Genomic DNA, 22,322 nt, shown 5'->3' on the forward strand with positions numbered 1-22,322 from the left:
AAGCGAATAGTCCTCCCAAACGCTCCTGTGCGTGGGCTTCCCTCCTTTTCCCCGCCTCCTCCTATCCTCCCGCCCACCTTCCACTACCGGAAACCCCGTTAGCAGCCAATGATATTCTTGGCGGCTGTTGGGAGGGAAGGGGGCGGGGGGGGGGCGGGAAGAAGAGAGAGAGAGTCTCGCGACCCTACCGCGCAGGCGTACAACCCGGCTTCTTCTAGCAGCGGCGGTTGGTGGCGGCAGGAGACTTTGGGAAGGAGATTGGGCGGGGAAGGGGGAGGGGGAGAGGGAAGGTAAGGCGGCGCGCGCGCGCTTGCTTGCGCAGGCGCGCGACGGCGGCGGCGGCTCGCTGGCTGACTGTCGCCGGGCCCCTCTAGTGTGAGGTAAAGCTGAAGAAGGCGGCAGCGAGGACGACGGCGGCGCCTGGGAGCTCTTGAGGGCGCCTGAGGGCAGGCGGTGAACTCCCCCAAGGGGAAGTAGCGGCGTTAGGAGCCGCCACCTCGTCTCGTCGCGGCGCCGCCGGAGAAAGAAGAAGAAGAAGAGGAGGAGCAGCAGCGGCGGAGGGGCATCTGACCGGGCCTACCCCCTTCCCCCTCCCCAGGCCATTCAGCCCCCGTCGCCGCCATGAATAGCGTCGGGGGCGCCGACGAGATCGGGTGAGGCCCTGAAGGCGAACGAGATGTGGGGATGGGGCACGTGAGGGGAAAACGGCAGGGTCACGTGGGCAGCGAAGACTTCGCTCCCCCCCCCGTCTCACGTGGAGACCCCCCACCCCAAAGAGAGCCTCCGTCGAAAGGGCGAGGGTTGGGGAGGAAGACCCCCTTTCAGGGCATGGAGCATCCGGGGTGGGTAGGAGGAAGGCCTCTTGCTCTGTGCTTTGAGCCGAAGAAAAGCCGGGAAAGCGGAGGGTCGCCAAGGCCGATCTCCCCCGCAAGCGCCCCTTTATTCCACCTGGCCAGAGGTGGCCCCGATGGAAGCCGCCCTGCTCTCGGGTTTAAAGCGCCTCCGCACCGCCGAGTCAGGTGGAATCGGCGAAAGGCCTTGCCTGGGAATCGTTGGAGGCCTCCCTTGTTGGTTTCGGGGAGCCGGGGATATAAAACACCTACCTCTCTTCAGAGAGAGTTGGGATGGGATCGCCAAGTGCTCTTTTTTTTCTCTCTCTCCCCCGCTTAACCCTGATCTCTTTGCCCTCTTCCCTGTGTACCAGGGGGAAACAGCGTGCTGTGGAGGGAAAAGGAAGTTGAGAAAGCGATGGCTCTATTTTTTTTTAAAAAGTCCTCTTTACAGGTAGTCCTCGACTTACGATCGCGATTGAGCCCCCCCCCCCCGATTTCTGTGGCTAAGGGGAACAATTGTTAAGCGAATTTTGCCCCATTTTTACAATCTTTCTTGTCACCGTGGTGAAGTTAGTCACACGGTTGTTAAGTGAATCTGGCTTCCCCCATTGACTTTGCTTGTAAGGAGATCGCAAAAGGGGGTCAACATGACAACCCCCTCCCCCCGCACTGCAACTGTCGTAAATACGAGTCAGTTGTCAAGCCTTTTAATTTTGTTCACATGACCATGTGGATGCTGCAATGGTCATAAGTGTGGGGAAAAAGGCGTAAGTCGCCTTTTCAGTGCGGTGATAACTTTGGTCACTAAATGAACTGTTGTAAATTGAGGACTATCTGTAGTTTCCTTTCTGATAATTGGGGCCCAAAGGGCTTGAGAGCAAAGATGGAAGGGTTGTGGCATGTAAGGATCTGCTTCTTTCTTATACTTTTCCAAGATGAGCAGGCGTGAAAAGGGAGGGTATAATAAAAATGCTCTGTGAAAATATGCATGCTGTATAAAGTGAGAGTGGGTAGAAATGATTTCCCCAAAAGTGCCATTTCCAAAAGGCAACTGGACTTTCTTGAAACTTCTAAGAAGGCCCAATTCCCTTTTGGAAAAAGACCTTTGGGACAGCCACGACCTGGTTGATTGAGAATCTCCATAGACATTGAGAAATGATCTTGTTCATAATAGAGCTATTATTGTGTAAGATTTTTTTTTGGGGGGGGTGGGGGAGGTTGGAGATTCAGGACATTTAAAAGGAAGTGTGTGGGATTCATGAAAGATTTAAGACAATTATATATTGGGGATGGCTATACGACAAAGCAATTAGTGATAGATAAAACTGGCAATATGAGGAAGCTGCATAGGATGTTTGGCAGCAAGAATAGTGGGGGTGTTTTTTTCCTAAGAGCACGAAGCAACATCCTGAACTAAATGTCGCAGATTTTGAAGAACAGAGCTGTTTTTGAGGGAATTCACTATCTTCAGGGCAGAAACACTTAATGCTGGGTTATTGAAAGAAATAATGGAGCTGATGGTTGCGTTTTAGTTCAAGTCCTCATTAGTTGGGAAGAGTTTTGTGGCACTACAGAAATACTTTTTTCTTTTCCACATTTGGTGTGAAGAGACAAAGGAGGCCAAAGGAATTGTGGTATCAGGCTCCTTCAGTTGTGCGCTGACATGAGATCATATACTTTGACTTGTTTGAGCCTGATTCTAGGGTTCATCTCTTCTGCCACATATTTGAGAAGTGAAATTAAACCACCCAGGTTTGTATATGTTTATGTCTTTGTGTAGTACTAAAAGGTTGTTTGAAACATTTTTCAGTGCTCTGCATCTTCTACTATGTAATCAAAATATAGACTAATTACTTGTTTAGTTATGTAGTCTATCTGTGACCATGTACATAATGGAGTTTTCTGTTACAAATGTTGAAACCCAGTCTGCTGCTGGGTACTGGGTTTCTAAGTTGGCGACTCAGTGTTAAGACTAGAAAGATCCCAAGGTCATAAGGTGCTGCCTTACAGGGGAGAATTTGCAACTGTTCTTTTGTCTTTCTTGCATTCTATAGAAATGCAGAATTCATCTAATTCTCTGGTTTCTTTGCATTTTTAAGGGAGATATTGGCCAAATTAGCAATGACTTTCACCTCTTTTTTAACATAATAGTTCTTCATTCTGTAATTCTTCATAATATTAGGACATTTGCTGCTGTTACAGTATTAGGCATCCTGTTGTTGATGGAGGATGACTACCTGTATAGAACAGAACATTTGTGAGTCAGTACTTCTAATGAAGTCCGAGTGTATTCCTCTTGATTTCCAAAAGCATGAGTGGCTTTGGACATCTGTATAAGAAGTTTGGAAATTAATATAAAGCTTTTCTTTTGGCGGCTCTTTTGATTTTTCTACCAGCCCTTCTGGGCGTCCATATATTTTCTTCTTGGACAGATATCCACATAATAGTTTCTACCCTGAGAATGTCTGAATTTGCAAAAGGTGAAGAGCTATGAATTCTGTTTCATAAAATCTTTCAACGGATTTTATATTTTTATCTTATAATCCCAGTATAGTTCATCAGTTGTATCATTTTGTATGTTTCCTTAATCACCCTTTTCCAAATATTGTGCAGGATGTCTGCAGTGTATATAGGAAGAGAGCTAGAGGAACACTTTAAATTGTCATTCAATCGTTCTGCTGATATTACAATATATTAAGTATATATAACTCGGAATTGGAACCTTGATATACTGTACTAACATGAAAATTGTTTAAGGTGAAGATTTGCCATGGCTTAATCATAACAGCTATATTATCAAAATATATTTAATTTTGAGCATTCAAACAATATATTGTATCAAACTAAATAAGCACTAACAAATTAAGCCACATTATATCCCAGGGCAGGAAATATGGATGCTGCAAGTAGTTATGAGGCTTTGTACTTTGAATCATACTGCTTTTTTTTAAAAAAGGATACTCCTTTATAGACTATAGAACTCCTTTATAAGAGAGCATATACAAAATACTTTAAAGCAGGCACATTTCCCCCCAGCTTATCACAGTTGCTTTGGAAAGCTGTTTTCTGCTGCTTTCACATGTGTTGTGTGCATGCATAGTCACTTTGCTTGTATGTGAAGAATGTGAAGGAAAGTAATTGCAAACAAAGATGACAGAAAACAGCTTCCAGAACAAACACCCAAGGTTGGAAGAAGAACTGGCCCAGTATTGAGAAAAGGTGCTTTGGCAGTGGTCACATATGATCTAAAGCTCCTTTATTAAATCAAACAGTCAAAACCCATTTTTCCCTTGTAGCTTAGCTTTTGGCTCTTAATTGATGAGACCAAGTGATATTTCTCATTTTGACATTTACTGTTTGCCTCTCTTAAGTGCTTAGATTTACATTTTAAAGTTCAAGTGCATTGATACAGATATTCCTTTTGCAAAATAGTTTTGCCTTTCCATTTTAAAAATTGAAGTCAAATTATAAGAATAACTGGTGTTTTTGAAAGTGTCTCATTTGAAGTGAATTTAAATTTTGTATATAGGAGAAAGGAGATTATAGGGGATTGACCTAGATTTATCGGTTTTTTATTGTTCAAAGAATTTCCTCTGTGTGGTTGAGACAGGAAAAGTTGGGTTTTATAAAAAGGCTATAATGTCCCAAACTAGTGGTTTTGGACAGCTTTGCTGGGTTTACTACATTGTCCAAGCCCAAAATGATTTTTTGATTTGGCCTTAGTGTTTGGTGAATCTAGTCATTGCAATTTGTAAATAAACTCAAGTAATAGTGATAACCATGGCTTAAAGTAATCAATGACCCAATTCAATGTATGTATGTTCAAGTAATAACCCAGAGAGCTCCCTACAAGGAGGTGGATCTTCTCTAGATTTTATTCCCAATAGCATCTCAGAGATATTTTTCTTAGCCATATAGGACATGCTAGATCATGATGCCAATATAATACTTCACAATCTCAGACTTAAAAGTACAAGACTGTCATTTCAGTTCAAGGGGCTAAATTTGCAGATGTCTTTTAAGATATTTTATACATTATGATAAATATACACATGCTTTAAAATAGCATTTCTAGCAACCATTCTATCAATTGTGACATCATTCTGAATGTTGAATAAGATTTTTAAATGCCTATTTTGGGATTGTGATATCAATAGTATTAGAGTGAGCATATTTTAAGGTTAGTGTATATTTGCACAATCATTTTATATGAGCTGGTAGTTTTTTTATTACAGTAATAAAATAGCATATAAATTTAATAAATAAATACCATTGTTACATGTTTATCTTAGTATGTAGTATTTATTTTACATTTCTATGTATACAAAACATAAAACACAAGTATACAACATCTTAAACATAATACTATATACATTATGTACATAATACATAATACTATAATAATAGCAACATTAATATAATGTAATCCAGTCTAAACTCTGCCTCATTATGTGACTAACCATAATAATAATAATAAAAGAAACACTTTTTAAAAGCGTTTAGATAAAGAAATCATGATTAAAGTTTAACAGCAGATGGTTACTGTTGAAGGTGTTGAGCTTGATGCTGGAAAGATTTGGGTGTGTGTGTGCTCAGCACAGGTGGGGAGCATACATGGGCCGAGGGTGTCTGGGAGCAGCTGCAACCCATGCATCACAGGTAAGTTGATTACCTGTCCAAGCAGCAGGCAGAGGCATGTGGGGCGGGGAGGCAGGCAGTCCGGATGCACTGCGTGGGCTGCAGGAAAACCAAGAGTTGGTGGACTAGAGCAGCCGGGTGTGGGATGCTTGTCTTTGCACGGCGACACCAGCAGCAGACAGAGGCAGAGGTGTGGGGGGAAGGCAGCCAATCCGGATGTGCTGCGTGAGGCCATGGGAAAGCCGAGAGTCAGTGGGCCAGAGCAACCAGCCGGCTATGGGAAACTCATCTTCGTGGCTCTCGGCTTGCCTGCAGCTGTGCAGCACATAGAGATCGCTTGCCTTCTGCCCCGTGCCTATGCCTCTGTCTGCTGCTTGGACAGGTAATCAACTCAACTTTGCACAACCCCCAGAGTGGGGATCAGTGAGCTGCAGCTGCTGCCAAATACTATCAGTTCCCTCATGCCTGCTGCCTCTTGTGCATGCGCTGACGGCTGGTCATTCTGAAATCGTGTGTCCCTCTGCCCCCCCAAAAGCCCTAATGCTTATTTTGGAGCCCCCCAAAATATAAGACTGAGAAACACAGGTAGTGTCAGTTTCAAGGGAAATCTAGACATAGTTTTTTAAAAAATATATTTTTTATCTCATCATAAATGGCCTTGTTCAAGCCCTCCATAATTGGGTACTAAACTTTGTAAACTTCTGTATTAGGATCTTGCTATTATGATCTTTATTGGTCAGTTCTTCAGCAGGGAAGTCAAATAACTATATAATATCTTTTGCACTGATATCTAACTGCAGTTGATTACCATTGTCAACCACAGGTTGCCTGGCTTTTGCAATGTTAAGCTATAAACGCCCAAGAAGCATGAGCAAATTGAGGACACAGTTTGTTCCACACTCCTTTCATATTTGACTGCTTCATTTCATCCTACGAATCAGCAATATTTTGAAGGCCTGGCAGATGTTATAATTCCTCCAGAATTCCTTTAAGCTCATCACATGTTGGGTAGCCTTGACTGCTTGTGAGAAGGTTTGCCATAAATAGTAGCCTGAACTCCCTACACCATTGGTTGAAGTAGCAGTGTGGTGTTGGAGGATAAAAATAACCATCTTTACATTGGGGTGAAAGTTATCTGAAGTGCCTGGATGTCCATCACCAATGCTTTGTCAAGCACAAGGAGAATCTTAAAAGGAATTTGCTGGGCCAAGCAATAGTATTCAACAAATGGTTCAAGAATCATTCTTGAAAAATGGCAGTTATAACCCAGGCCTTTGCATTTGATTTCCAAATAATAATAAAATATGCTTTAATTATATGGTAAAGTGCTCTCGGATTTAGGCAGTCATATACAAGCAAAGGCTTGAACTTGAAATTCCTTGATGCGTCACCCCAAGCATTAACAGTAGTCTATCCTTTGATGCCATACACCCTGGTTCACTTTTTTCCTCCTTTACAATGTAGGTCCTTTTAGGAGTCCCATTCCCCCCCCCCCCCCAAAAAAAAATAAGCCACTCTTGTCTACCTTAAATATTTGGTCTTGTAAATAACTTCCCTCCTCAATAATAATCTTAAACCTATTAGGAAAATCACATGCAGTGATTAACATCAGCACTTGCTGTTTCCCCATGCACTTTAATGTTATATAAATTTGCTCTCATTTTGAAATTGAACCATCTCCCAAAATAGTCTTCATCAAAAATCACCTTTATTTGCTGCCCCTGCAACTTTTAAGTTATTGAAAGGGCTTTGAGCCTTTTCTTGCAGCAAAGTAAGGCTAATAGGCATTTGATGCTATTTTTGATTCTCTAGCCACATTATCAATAACCTTTCCATTTCAGTGATTAAACCACTGCATTACTTAATAATAATTGTAGCTTTCGCCAGGGCTGTACATGCTCCATTGTTCTTTATCTGTTAAAATTGTTCCGACCAGCTGTAGCCTAATGCTTTTTGAACATTTGATGGTGTTTCACCTTTTTGGGGATGCTTCATTACTTCCATTTTATTTTCAATGGTGATAATTTTCGTTTCCTTTGATGCATCACCAGAATTTGCATTGCAGTTTTGCTTTGGAGGCCTGGTCAATAGAGAAACAACTGGAACATGATGTGACTCAAAATGGCAGGCAACATTCTTTTATCACGATGCCATGGATGTTTTTTTAAAGAAAATTATATGGTCACTCTGACAGTTCAAAGCTTATCTCTATGAGTTTGACTTTGCTTCAAACCAAAATTTAATCATTACTTTTTTTTGGATTGAGTTTCAACTTGTTTGGCAGCTATTTCTGGCTATAATCTAGCTGCCAGTATCAAACGAGAATTACAGACCCACGAAGGAAGGAAGAAAAGAAAGAGGATCAAGTATAGAGATCTATTTGAATATAGATAGTTAATAATAATAATTAATAATAATAATAATTTTAATTTGTTAGCCGCTCCCTCTCCACAAAGGACTCGGGGTGGCGTACAGTAAAACAGATAAAAACATAAAAACACATAAACATCTAAATACACACATATACAGAGACATACATGCACGGAGGAGGTAACAATTACATCACAATCAGAATATTAAAAACCAGCTATTAAAATACCCCGTAATAATAACACAATTAATTAAAATTTAAAAGGACTGTCAGGAGGATAAGAAAGACTACGGTTGAGCCAGGCCAGATAGTTCAAAAAAGTTCTCGATTTACAATCATTTGTTTAATGACCAAAGTTATGACAGCACTGAAAAAAGTAGTTTATGGCCATCACAACATCTCTGCCATCACACCAATAATTGGATGCTTGGAATGGACATTTTTTTCCAAAGTTTTCAGTGTGCCGGAAACAAATGGATAGCCATTTATGATCTTCATAGGGAGTTCTGTTAAGTTAATGGGGAAAGCTGGATTCACTTAATGATTGCAGTGAAAAAGATCATAAAAATCAAGCACAACTCACAACAACCATATCGTTAACAATGAATGTTTGGGTCCCAGTTGTGGTTGTCAATCAAGGATTATCTGTAATTTCAAAAGAATTAACATGACTGTATTTTAAACAAGACTGAAGACCTATTCAACTAAAATTCAATCGTGTTCGATCACTGGAATTCAGTTCTCATGATTCATCTCGTAGTCTTGAATTGTTCACGTTACATGTAAAGTGTCTATCCCACTCTTAAGAGTACTCTGCCCTTTCTGCCCTGAAAGGCCTTTATTTAAAGCAATTATTTAAAGCAATTTAAATTCATTTAACGTGAATCCCTTGAACAAGAAGCAGAAAATATTTAAAAAATCATATGAGATTTACTTTGGATCATACAGATAGGTTACTTTAGAAATTATAGACTAGGATTGTAAGATTTGTTTCAGATGAAAAATATGGAGGAAACCAACTTCCAGCAAGGGAAACTCAATTCAGGAGAACCCACTAGAACTCAGTTCACATGGAATAATTCATCTCTCACTGTCCTGAAGGTAGCGAAATGTTCCGGCTAGTTACCTATAATCCAACTCAAAATGGTGGACGTTCTCCTCCTTCAAGTCAGCAAATGCTGAAACTGCAATGTTTTCAATGAATGGTTCAATGAACCATTGAAACAGTATATTGAAACACTCATGAAAGCATTGCATGTCGTCAGTGGTTTCCTGGCTCAAGGAGGACACCATCTGACATTTTGAGTCAGATCAAGTTGCTGGTCAGCTGTCCTCCATTTTAAGTACAGTGATCTATAATGGGCAGCTTGTTTGAAACTGTGTTAAGTCAGTTGTCAGTTGTAATCAGTGGACTACCTGTATTTTTAAATTATTTATTCAAACGTATTGACGTTTAGTGATGTTGTTACGGAGTTTGTAACTGATCACTTCTGCTCGACTTCCTTCTTTTGTGATTTGTTTGGTAGGTTTAAGCTAGTTTTGTTAAAAGAAAATATTACTTAAATATACCAAAAATACTATCAACATCAAAACTTTATTACAGCTATAAGGCTACTAGTCAGATACAGATCAAAAACTACGTTTTCTTTAGTGCAAATAAATGAGCAAGAACTATAAATATACATTGGGCAGCCATTCTCAGAGGAATCTATAATGTCCTAAAAATCTTGTTTGTTTGTTTTTGGCAGAATACACAGTCAGCATGTGCGTTATTAAATGAAACACCTTGGCACATATAATAAGCAAAGTGACTCCCCTCCCCCCCAAAAAAGCTCAGGAAAATTTAGCAGTCCTGCCTCTATAATGTCTTGATATAATTATCAAGTCAATTGTGTCATTTGATTACTTTCGAATTTATTTCTTCGCCCATCCAGATTTTTATTTTTTACACACTTTCTTCAGGCTCTGTGGCATTGGTTAATCTACATTTACTCAGTATACCAGAATTCATCCATCACAAAGTCAAATATCAAAACTCTCTTAGCTTGTGGTAATCTATTGAGCCATGTATAAATAGCAGCACTGTGTTTATTATACAGCTGCTCTGCTTGATCTCAGAAAACCTTGCCTTTTTTTTGTTTGAATATTCATCAAGGTGTCCATAAATAATTTCAAGTAGAGCTGGGAGACTGCAATGGCCTTTCTCTCTGGGAGAAAGGAAAAATCTGCATTACACCTGCTATTTCATGTCTCAGAAATGGTTGCACTTAAGCAGTCAAATACACAATAGCTAGCGCACTAGTGTGAATGTGTGACATTTCAGTACATCAACATCATTCATTTTCTGCAGCGTTTAGTCCAAGATAATATAAAATTCAGTTTCTAGTAAAATATGCAAGGTGGCTTAAGACTGCATACTATACTCCTGGTGCCTCTTTGCAGAGATATATTTGAGTTTTAGAAAATGTGCATTTCCTTTCTGTAATCAAGGATGTTTTTTTTTAGTCTTTTTAAAGCATGGGGAATAAATCAGTTATCAAAATAAAAGTAAAACCAATAGAAAAGATGCTTGTGGAAAATCAGGAAACAAAATTCAGTTCCAGTTGTAGAATTATTTTCACTTGATGATTTCTACTCTCATCAGTTAGTTTGCCATTTGGATAACCTTGTGCAGTTTATAATCTCATAGCTCAATTTTATATAAAATGGAAACATTTAATTTCTGTCATTCTTGTCAGCAAGGCTTAGTAGGTAACTCCTAATCTTAGCCAGTATCTCCAGTAGCCAGAAATGTGGGAAGTTGTAATCTAATAGTAGCAATCGTATAAGCATACTGCATCATACTGTATGTTCTGAATTTAGCCGTTTAAAATTAGTAAATAATTGTGACTCTTGTCCCTCAGTTTTTTTTGCGCAAATTGTGTTTTCTGTTTGGTGCTCTCTTTAATGGAGATTGTGTTCTCTTTAGTGCAGTGTTTCTCAAATTTGGCAACTCTAAGGCATGTGGACTTCAACTCCCAGAATTCCCCAGCCAGCTCAGCTGGCTGGGGAATTCTGGGAGTTGAAGTCCACATGCCTTAGAGTTGCCAAATTTGAGAAACACTGCTTTAGTGGAACATTAAGGCCTACCTGGAGTCATATTTGTGTTGATTTATGTGTCGGTTTTGTGCTTTGGGAATGATAATAATAACTTCCTTTGCTCTACTTTATTGATGGAAGATTGCATGTGATGAGAGATCCAAATCACTATGACTATTATTCATGTACTTGCACTGAAACCTGTGCTCTAAAATTTGAAAGCATACAGAAAAGGAAAGAGCTTTTTTTTAAAATCACATTTCAGTTTTGCCCACGATAGAATCAGTTACTTTGGAAGCACTTAGAAATGGCTCTGTCTAAGTCATGATCTGTGTCATCAGATTTATTGCATTTCAGACACTGAAAAGGAAACATTTGATTCATGCTTTTTTTTAACAAGCCATCCAGATACTTTCTATCTTTATAAGTATTTTCTTTTCAAGAGTATTATCTTGCAGTTCTTGGGTCTATCGTTATGGAGAAGTAGCTTGTGTATTTATATCTCACTTTTATTTTGTAGAACTCAATGCTCCCATCGCTTATTTTCATTAGTTGCTGGACAGTATCAATTGTAATAATAATAATAATAATAATAATAATAATAATAATAATAATAATAATAATAATAATAATAATAATAATCTTTAATTTATAAACCGCACCCTTTCCTAAACAGGACTCAGGGCGGTGTACAGTCATATTAAAACAGTATGAATACAGAATATAGATATACTTAAATATATAAATAGGTAAACGGAGGAGGTAGGATATGCACTGTACAATATTTAAATTAAAATGCAAATAAACATTAAAATTACCCTTAAAAACTACCCAATAAGATGTTTGCCAGGAGGTTAAAAGTGGGAGTATAAATCAGTTAAGCCAGCTAATTGGAACAGGTGGGTCTTAAGCTTCTGTCTGAAGGAGCGGATGATGTGTTGCGCTGTTTTCTGTCCTGATATCCATGCTTTCATTAGTATATCTGTCACTTTTATCCCTTAATTCCAAATAGGTGTAAGATTCACTTTGCCCCAAGTCATAATGTTCATAGAACACAACTTTCTGGTACTTTTGTTTCAAATAGCTTTAATTCAACAGAGCACTATCTTAGTTAAAATTGATATATACCATAAAAGCTGTCCCCATGCCCTTATTTTCCTGGTGATATCCATTTAAGACAATGTTATTCTTGCTTCTATTACTTCTGTTGTTGTTTATGTTTGGGTCCTAGCTGTGTTATGCCACAGGCTGAGCTCCAATTCTTGCCCCAACTCCTGCCAACCTAGCACTTTGAAAGGACACAAATGTGAGTAGATAAATAGGTACCTACCACTTTGATGGGAAGGTAACTGTGCTCTGTGATGTCATGCCGGCCACATGACCACAGAAATGTCTTCAGATAGCACTGGCTCAATGGCCTTGAAACTGGGATGAGCACCAATGACTATATACAATTGGCAATGACTAGCAGAGTAAAATCTACAGGGACTCTTACTTTTTTTTAATCTAGCTGCCTAATGGCAGCCATTGCCAGGATATGGCTTATTTATTCTATAGATCCAGTGCATCAGGATCAAGATGGATTGAGACAAAAGCATTAATAATTAGAACAGTTGGTTTTCTTTTGTCTTGGTGGCTTTAAAAAATAGAAAAGAAGTGCTTTTTTTGCACTAGGAGGTGTCTTTTGTTAAACATTTTATTGGTGTTGGAAAATGGAAGTAGATTGTGGCCCTACCATGAATGACGTAAAGGTAAAGGTACCCCTCGCACATATGTGCTTGTCGTTCCCGGTGCGGTGTTCAACTCCGTTTTAAAGCTGAAGAGCCAGCGCTGTCTGAAGACGCCTCCATAGTCATGTGGCCAAAAGACTAAATGCCGAAGGTGCACGGAACACTGTTACCTTCCCACCAAAAGTGGTTCTTATTTTTCTACTTGCATTTTTACATGTTTTCGAACTGCTAGGTTGGCAGAAGCTGGGACTAGTAACGGGAGCTCACTCCGTTATGTGGCGCTAGGGATTCGAACCGCCGAACTGCCAACCTTTCTGATCGACAAGCTCAGTATCTTAGCCACTGAGCCACCACGTCCCTTAGGAATGACTTAGGCACTATTTAAAACTGCAATATTATGACCTCATTACCACTGTTGTGTGACACGTTTCAGAATGAAGAGAAAGCAAGCATTGTTCATTAATAGTTAACATAAATCCTTGAGAGATGGAACAGTACCTCTTGTACAAGTTTCCTAGATGCCCTCTTCCCAGTTTAATTTATAATTATACCAGTGATTATTTGTTTGTTTGTTTGTTTTTATTGGATTTATATGCCAATATTTATATTCTATTTATTATCAATATAAATAGAAGATTAAGTTCTTAGCCAGAACTGGACTTCTTTGCCCTTCTCTCAGAATACCTAGTACCAATATAATACTCTCTTTTTTTTCAGTTGGGCAGCTTTATATTGCCCTATATGGTTTCCCATTTCATCTTGTGAATTAGTCAAATTAATTTAGTTCTCTGTAACTATTGGTACATTCATTTCCAACCACTACATTACTGCTTGCCAAAGCTTTATAAATGTTTGCTTAACAACAGGAATACCCTGTTGTGTGATCCTCAGATATATTTGGCTGAATCTTCCATCAGCCTCCAACATTATCTATGCATTGCTTACTGAGAATTACTGCTGGGAATTGAATTTAACTCTTGGTTTATGACATGTTGCTCATTCCTGGTACAGGTAGTCCTTGACTTATGACCACAATTGAGTCCAAAATTTCTGTTGCTAAATGAGACATTTGTTAAGTGAGTTTTGCCCCATTTTACGACCTTTGTTGCTCAGTTATTAAGTGAATCACTGCAGTTCAACATTTAATAACTCGGTTGTTAAGTAAATCTGGTTTCTCCATTGACTTTGTCAGAATGTTGCAAAAGGTGATCACATGACCCTGGGACATTGCAACCGTCATAAATATGAATCTTTACCAAGCAACTGAAATTTGATCACGTGACCATGGTGATGCTGCAGCGGTTGTAAGTGTGAAAAATAGACATAAATCACTTTTTTCAGTGCTGTTGTAACTTTGAACACTCAACTGTTATAAGTCAAGGACTACGGTATTAAAAATACAATTTTTAGATATTTTTACTATTTATTGTATTTTAATGCTGCCTTTATTATTGTTACAAATAACTCAAGGTGGCAAACACATCCAACACACCAGCCTCCTTCTATTTTATCTATAACAAGTAGTGAGGTGAGGTAAACTAAGAGAAAGAGTAATTGGGCCAAGGTCACCCAGTTGGTTTTCATGGCCTAGAATTCACAGCCTCCTGATTTCTAGGCCAATAGTTTAACCACTACACCAAACTGGATCTACAGTGTCTATACTACTAAGACTCTTGTTGTCATGACCTTTTAACTGGGCAAAATGGTTAATCGTAGGGGAACAACTTTTGATCAACAAGGTACCTCAAATGGAATTGCTTCCAGAATGTATCCCAATTCCACAGTTTCCGATGCTTCCTGACAGATTCCTACAAAGAAGTTCAATGGGGAAGCCAGTAAGTAGCAAGTCAGAAATCACTCCGGTTCCTACTGCTTTTTACCCACGCTTGGTCATTCCATTTTTCTGTTTAGGTTAAGGAAATATCTCTGAAACAATGAGCCCAAGTTGTCTAGGTTTATGCTAAAATTGATTCTGATTCATGGATACATTTAAACTAAGTAGTAGAGCACAAAGACCCAAGAGCAACGACAGAAAAACTGTCTAGCTTGAAAATTACCAATTTCTTGGTTTCTTGTGTTCAGATTGAATCTGAACTTAATTTTAATATACTTTAACAAGCAAATGAATCCACAAATCCCATCAAGTGGGGGCTTGGCAACTAACCTGCCCCCAACCCCTGGGAGAATAGTCAGGGTATTGAGTTAAATTCGTTTTGAATAATCTTCCCTGGAAAAGCTAACACACAATTAGGTATTCTAGTTCTTAAATTTCTTTTCAGAAGCTACAGAAGGACACTTGGCATCCCCACCTGTGGGATTATGATATCGTTGCGTGTAGGGATTCTCTTTTGGCTTAGGTTGCTGGCTTTGAGGTCTCTTCTGAATTTATCTTGCCTTGCTTTAGTGCTCATGAGATTTATTTTGCCAGATTAGTGGGACTAGAACTGTCATTGTGGTATTTGAAAAGCATGAGACTGTACTTGCTATGGTTTATACTTGCCACATTCAATTATATCTTTTTAACATCCTGAAGCTCTGTCAAATGAACACTTTGACTGTGAGATTCTTACTGCTGATTTTTCCCAAAGGTGTTTTTTAAAAAGGCAACTGTTTTTCCTTGAAGATGTTTCGCTTCTCATCCAAAAAGCTTCTTCAGTTCTGCCATGGAAAAGTGTATTTCCTACATACCATAAGACGGCAACATCTTACAGAAAGCACTAGTAGCATACCTACCCTGTCTGGTCTGGTAGACTGTCAGATATTCTTTGGGAGAGGCTACCTGCAAATAACTTGAACCTGTGGCATTTGGGGTTTAAAAGTAATAATCAGCACCTTGAATTGCACCCAGAAACTGGGAGCCAGTGCAGTTTGTGCAAAAGGTGTATGAACTGGGTAAACGTAGGGGCACCCATCCCTGCATGCCATTCTAACTTTAAGATGGTCTTCAAAGGGTAGCCCTAAATAGATCATATTGCAGTCATCCTATTAGTAGTCTGCTGTGAATTCAACTTCTTGCTGAAACATTAGTAAAATCCTGGTTTTCTTTTCATTTGTATACTTGAAAAAGATTTAGAATGCCATTCATTGCAAAAGGATTTGACTCTCAGCAGTTCTATAACTCCCTAAAATCTGTCAGGGGAGGAGGAAGATTTTCTGGGACAGATCTGGGGGAAGCTGCAAGGGAGAAAGATGAACTGAAAACTCACTGTTTGTTACACTTCAGTTCACTGTATGCAAACGCACAGCTCTTGTATCTCAGGAAGCCCTGTTGGTTTTGAAACGATGGTTATTCTTTAAATAAACTTTTTTTGGGTGGGTGTTAAAAAGTTTGGAAGGTATTGGTCACATGTGAGTAGGGGAGGTAAAAAAAGATGCATTTGGAGTAAAAATCACATTATCAAAATCCTGTTCACCTTTTACCAGTTGATCCAGTCCCAAAACACTATTTCTTTGAAGCTAAAACTAACGGGTATGTTACAAAAGGACATTTGATGGTGCTCCACCCTTCAGAATAGAGAAAGCAATCATAACACTATACAATACAATACAATAGCAGAGTTGGAAGGGACCTTGGAGGTCTTCTAGTCCAACTCCCTGCCTAGGCAGGAAACCCTATACCATTTCAGACAAATGGCTATCCAGCATCTTCTTAAAGACTTCCAGTGTTGGGGCATTCACAATTTCTGGAGGCAAACTATGATGAACTCAACCCCCCTCCCCTTTTTTAAAATTGTGTTGCTTAATTTAAATGGCAGTCCATGAAGAAACTGATTTACTACTGTTTCGCAAAGAAAGTGCGGAACAACTTTTGTTTTCCTTCAACATATTGTACTTGGAAAATAAATTCATAATGAATTTCCCTCCCAGCTGGAAAGCCCAGGGCAGTTTGGTGTCACTAGGCCTGTAGTTCGTTCTTTATAGGGATTTCCTACAAAGAGAAAGAAGTAGTTCCAACTCTATTAGATAATATAGTTAGCATTTGAGGCTGAATATAAATAACAATGACTTTATTAAGTAAAATAGAAATTCTGAAGAAAGTCAATAAAAGAATCGCACACGTTTGTCAGTAGTAATGGCAATAGGCCGTCTTTGAGTGGAGTTAAAACTGCTCAGGACTTTAAAAAAAATCTTTTTTAACACTTTTTATCATTCCAATCACACCAGCAAGTCCTTGCTCTTATTTGACATGCATGCATGCACTATCACTATCTCTGCTAATTCTACAGATCTAAATATATGGCCCTTTTTATTTCTTTGCCCAACTCACAAAGGAATCATAATGAAGAGATGAAAACTACGTTGATTGCATGGTTTATGTATGCTCTTCCCAATAGTTATTTATCACAAGCTTATCCTATCTTTCCTCCACGGAATATAGCGAATTGTTGTTTTTCCCTCCCTCACTCTCCTGTTATGTATACCAACAATCTTTTATCTTAGACCATAGGCTGAGTTGATATCCTAGAAACATCTCAACTGGATGTGGATTTGAACCTGATGTTCTACAGGTCTGGCCTGATATATTTAATCTATAACTATTTTGACTTCTCTGTATTGGGCCAATTGTTGTATATAAAAAGTCTTCAGTCTCACAAGTACCATCTGTAATGGAACAAATATCTAGCATTAATGGAGTGTGTTTTCTATTTGCTCAGAATTTCAGTCATAAGGGGTCAAATCCCAAACCAATGTTTGAAAAAGGGCGCTGGTACTTACCTGATACGCCTCTTCTCATAGTGGGGGAGGAGTATCCAGGATGGGTTGACCTTGTCCTCTCTTGATTGGACTGAGTCAGATAAGCTCTTTTAGCCACGCCTTGGTCACCAGGCTCCACCCAGTTATTGGCGAAGAACTCTATCCAACTCGCTGTGTCATCCACTTTAGACTTTATTTTAGTTTCAAACCTTTATTTATTACTTTAACAGAACAGTTCAACAAACAACATAATTTTGCAACATACCCATATCAGGGAGGGGCTGGATACTCCTCCCCCACTATGAGAAGAGGCGTATCAGGTAAGTACCAATGCCCTTTCTCCATAGTGAGGGGAGGAGTATCCAGGATGGGATGTACCAAAGCCTTCACGTCCCTAGGGAGGGCTACACATTTGAGTATATGCCCAAATGTATGCCTGGTGAGGCGTGTCCCCTGCCCTGGGAACAGCCTGCAACACCCTATGTCCGAATGAGGCTTCCGCAGAAGCAAAGGAGTCCAACTTGTAATTCCTCACGAATGGTGAGGGGGGGAGACCCCTTGGCTGCCCTACAGATCTCAGATAGTGAGGCCTGCATGGCCCAGGCCGCCGAAGTGGCCGTGCTACGTGTATAACGCGCTGTGATAGAGCTCGGTGTTTGCAGACCCCGTGCCTGATAGGCAGAAGCAATACAGTTTCTTAACCACCTGCCTACCGTGGTGGAAGTCACCTTGTTCCCCAAAGACCCCGGCTGGAAGGAAACAAATAGGGCTTCCGACTTCCTGTTCAGCCTGGTTCTTCTGAGGTAAATCCTCAGATCCCTCCTCGCGTCCAAGATGTGCCACTTCCTCTCTAATGGGTGAGAAGGGTCCAGGCAGAAATTGGGCAATATCAGCTCCTGCGAGCGATGGAAGCAAGAACACACCTTGGGTATGAAGGAGGCGTCCAACCTTAGCACTACCCTGTCCTGGTGGAACATGCAGAGATCTTCCCTGGTAGACAGAGCCTGCAGTTCGAATATCCTCCTGGCGGAGGTGATGGCCACCAAAAAGGCCACCAAGTGTCAGGAACTTCAGAGAGACAGTACGTAATGGTTCAAGCGGAAGGCCAACACCTTGTGTAAGTCCCAGGAAGGGTACCTGTGCACCGTGGGCGGTTTAAGATTGGAGGCCCCCTTGAGGAACCGCCTGACCATCGGATGGTGAGTCAGTGTCTGAGATCTACTGTACAGGAGTACCGATGAAATGGCCGAGACCTGTCTCCTAATCGTGTTGGGAGCCAACCCTCTGACAAGCTCTGCCTGAAGGAAGTCCAGAACTTGTGCAACAGTGGCCCAGACTAGAGATGCACCGTGTTGAAAAAGCTCCCCTATAGCACCATAAATGTGCTCTATGGAAGGTCTGCGAGCTGCTTGGATAGTCTGTATAACCCTAGGGGAGAAGTGATCTTCCCTCAGGATGCTCCGCTCAAGCGCCAAGCGGTCAACTGGAGCCACTGAGGGTCCGGGTGTTCCAGCGACCCCTGACTGAGGGAGATCCTCTCCTGGGGGTTCCTCTAGGGCCTGTCCACCGAGAGGGATTGGAGATCGGCAAACCAAGGCCTTTGGGGCCAGTGTGGGGCAATCAGTACCACTTCCGCCCCCTCCCACAAGATTTTTTGTATGACCCTGGGGATCAGGGGTAAGGGTGGATAGGCATAGAGGAGCCACCGGGGCCAAAGGCCGCGGAGAGTGTCTACCCCCTCCGCCCGCCGTGTCCGGTACCTGGAGTAAAACCTCAAGAGCTGGGCGTTGAGAGGGGTGGCGAATAGTCGACCTCTGGGCATCCGAAGCGCTCCACGAGCTCCTCAAAGATCAGTGGCTGCAGCTTCCACTCCAAATCGTCCACCTCGGTCCGGTTGAGCCAGTTGGCTCTGATGTTGTCCACCCCTGCTATATGTTCTGCCCTCAGCGAATAATTGTGGTCATAGGTTGAGGACTACCTGTGCTACTTTCTGAAACCATCACCGCAAGTAAGATCAGAAGAACTTTACTACATAAGAGTGCCTCTAATTTACATAAATAACCAGAAGGAGCCCTGAGTGGCAGTATCAAAGGTTGCAGAAAGACCAACTAGTTTCAAAAGAATTGCACTTCCTTAAGGGGACATCTGTTGTGACGATCAGGGCAGTGTGAACCAGAGCCTAGACTGAAAAGTTCAGCACATCCAAGTACATCTGCAGCTGCACAGACAGCACTCTCTTAAAGACTTTGTTTAGGGGGCATTGTTAATAGAGGAACAGTTGGCCACATTCCCTGCAACTGGGGAAGCCTTCTTCAGGAGCAAAAAGAACATTGCCTTCTTTAAGAGCAATGGTACCATTCCATCACGTACCCATGTATCTATTTTCTGGATTGACCCAGTCCTTCACTTTTGGCAAGTACAAATGTGCTCAGATGGTGGGCCAGAGAGCTACAAATGTCCTCCTCCTTTGGATTTCTTGAACTGAAAGTGATCCCGCAAATTTAGACTAGAAGATAGTGCACAGGACATTTTATTGGAAAACTGAAGTCAGGTTAACATGAAGATAAGTGATTTCATTCTCAAAATGCCTCACAAATCTGTCTTTGTAGTTCTTGCTTTGAAATTTTTGGAGGAGATGACAGCAAGCTAGCCATCATCTCTTAAGAGTCCATCGAATCCTAGAATGGAGAGAATCTTGGAGATCTTCTAGTATCCTCTTTTACAACGTTAGCAACTTTCAGTCGTATGGACTTCCAACTCCCAAAATTCTCAAGAAGGCTCATACTAGCTGGAAATTCTGGGTACAGAAGGCCACGCTTCTGGAAGTTGCCACAGTTGAGAAACATTGATCTTCTCTGCCACAGATACTTGTGGTACTTGTACCGTAGTCCATTGGTTCTGTATACAGTGAGGTGTGAATGGTCATATTCAAGACGGTGCGTGCGTGTGTGTGTGTGTGTGTTGATTGGCTTCTAGCCTGGCTTTCTAGTCTAGTATAGGCCAACAAGGATACTGACCCGATCTCTGCTGCGGCTTTGGTAAAATCTTCCAGAACATTCAAGAAATCAATAGATTCTATAATTGTCTGGGATGGACCATCCTAATGTATTCCTTACTCTTTCAGGTGGACAATGAGGCTACAAAGCCACAAAGAAGCTGGCTTCTGCATTGTCCAAGTGGTTAACATGTTGTTCTTAGGCCAAAATTAGATCAAGAGCATGCAATTTCATATACAGGTAAAACTCGAAAAATTATCATGCAAAAGTTCATTTATTTCAGTAACGCAACTTTAAAGGTGAAACTAATATATGAGATAAGACTCATTACATGCAAAGCAAGATAGTTCAAGCTGTGATTTGTCATAATTGTGAAGATTATGGATTACAGCTCATGAAAACCCCAAATCCACCATCTCCGAAAATTAGAATATTACATGCAATCAATAAAACAAGGATTGTACATAGAACAATATCGGAACCCTGAAAAGCATAAGCATGCATATGTACTCAGTACTTGGTTTGGGCCTCTTTTGCAGCAATTAACTGCCTCAATGTGGCGTGGCATGGAAGCTATCAGCCTGTGGCACTGCTGAGGTGTTATGGAAGACCAGGATGCTTCAATAGCGGCCTTCAGCTCTTCTGCATTGTTCGGTCTCATGTCTCTCATCTTTCTCTTGGCAATGCCCCATAGATTCTCTATGGGGTTCAGGTCAGGCGAGTTTGCTGGCCAATCAAGCACAGTAATCCAACAGTCATTGAACCAGGTTTTGGTGCTTTTGGCAGTGTGGGCAGCTGGAAAATGAAGTCAGCATCCCCATAAAGCTCGTCTGTGGAAGGAAACATGAAGTGCTCCAAAATCTGGTAGACGGCTGCATTGACCCTGGTCTTAATGAAGCACAGTGGTCCAAAGTCCTGTTGCTCCTTGGTCCAAAGTCTTCTTTTCTGATGAGAGCAACTTTTGCCAAAAGCACCAAAAACTGGTTCAATGACCGTGAAATTACTGTGCTTGATTGGCCTCTCCATTCTTCCTGCTTACTCTGGGTCCTTGGTTTCCAAAGGAGATGCAAAAGTTGAAATAAATGAACTTTTGCACGATATTCTAATTTTTCGAGTTTCACCTGTACATTGACCTGATCGTGGCATTCATAGAAGCAATGAAATCTCCATTTGGCCTTATTTATGCACTCTTATGTACAGCTAGTCCTGGACTTATAGCCACAATTGAGCCCCAAATTTATGTTGTTAAGTGAGACACTTGTTAAGTGAGTTTTGCCCCGTTTTACAAGTTTTCTTGCCACAGCTGTTAAGTGAATCACTGCAATTGATAAGTTAGTATCCTGGTTGTTGAGCGAATCTGGCTTCCCCATTGACATAGTTTGTCAGAAGGTTCACAAAAAAGTGATCACATGACCTCAGGACACTTAAATGCTCGTAAGTATAAATCAGTTGCCAAGCATCTGAATTTTGATCATGTGACTGTGTGGGTGCTGTAAAGGTTGTAACTATAAAATACAGTCATAAGTCACTTTTGTCAATGCTGTTGTAACTTTGAACTAATCGAACTGTTGTCAAGGGCTACCTGTAAATGTTGTGATCCCCAAGAGCTACTGTACGGAATTTCTGAATCACACTGGAAGACCACGACCAGTTTGGTTAGGAATGGTAATGGAGAAGGGTAGCATTAAATGTATCTTACTGATCCCGATTGGACTCTTGGAAACATTTTCTAGTGAGTGGGGTAGTATTTCTGGCCCTCTGTCCCCAAATTCAGTTGCTTGGACCAGGGCTGCATTTAGAAACCAAGTGCATAAAGCTGTGTCAAACCTTTAGGACTTAGCTTGCCCATCCGTGTGTAAGTAATATCCATGAGATTGATTTCTTGTACTATTACTGTGAATGAAGTCTCATAAATAAAGCTGCCCGACAAAAAGTGATCAACGGAAAATGCCATTTATGCATGCATATTAATAACTGGGAT

The 22,322-nt window shown here is 40.7% G+C and overlaps 1 protein-coding gene across 2 annotated transcripts in view; it reads left to right on the top strand.

Moving 5' to 3' along the window:
- The first annotated feature begins 225 nt into the window (after nt 1–225).
- DAZAP1 (DAZ associated protein 1) overlaps nt 226–22,322 on the top strand; it is a 68,720-nt gene continuing 46,623 nt past the window's right edge. Inside the window, exon 1 of one of the 2 annotated variants that reach the window (XM_081959729.1) lies at nt 226–653. In XM_081959729.1, coding sequence (XP_081815855.1) covers nt 622–653 — 32 coding nt within the window. In that variant the 5' untranslated portion in view covers nt 226–621. The remainder of the gene's footprint in view (nt 654–22,322) is intronic. The other variant, XM_081959728.1, reaches the window with a different exon arrangement.

The sequence above is a fragment of the Natrix helvetica genome, assembly GCF_964273705.1.
Source record: "Natrix helvetica genome assembly, chromosome: 1".
In the NCBI taxonomy this organism is placed as follows: Eukaryota; Metazoa; Chordata; class Lepidosauria; order Squamata; family Natricidae; genus Natrix; species Natrix helvetica.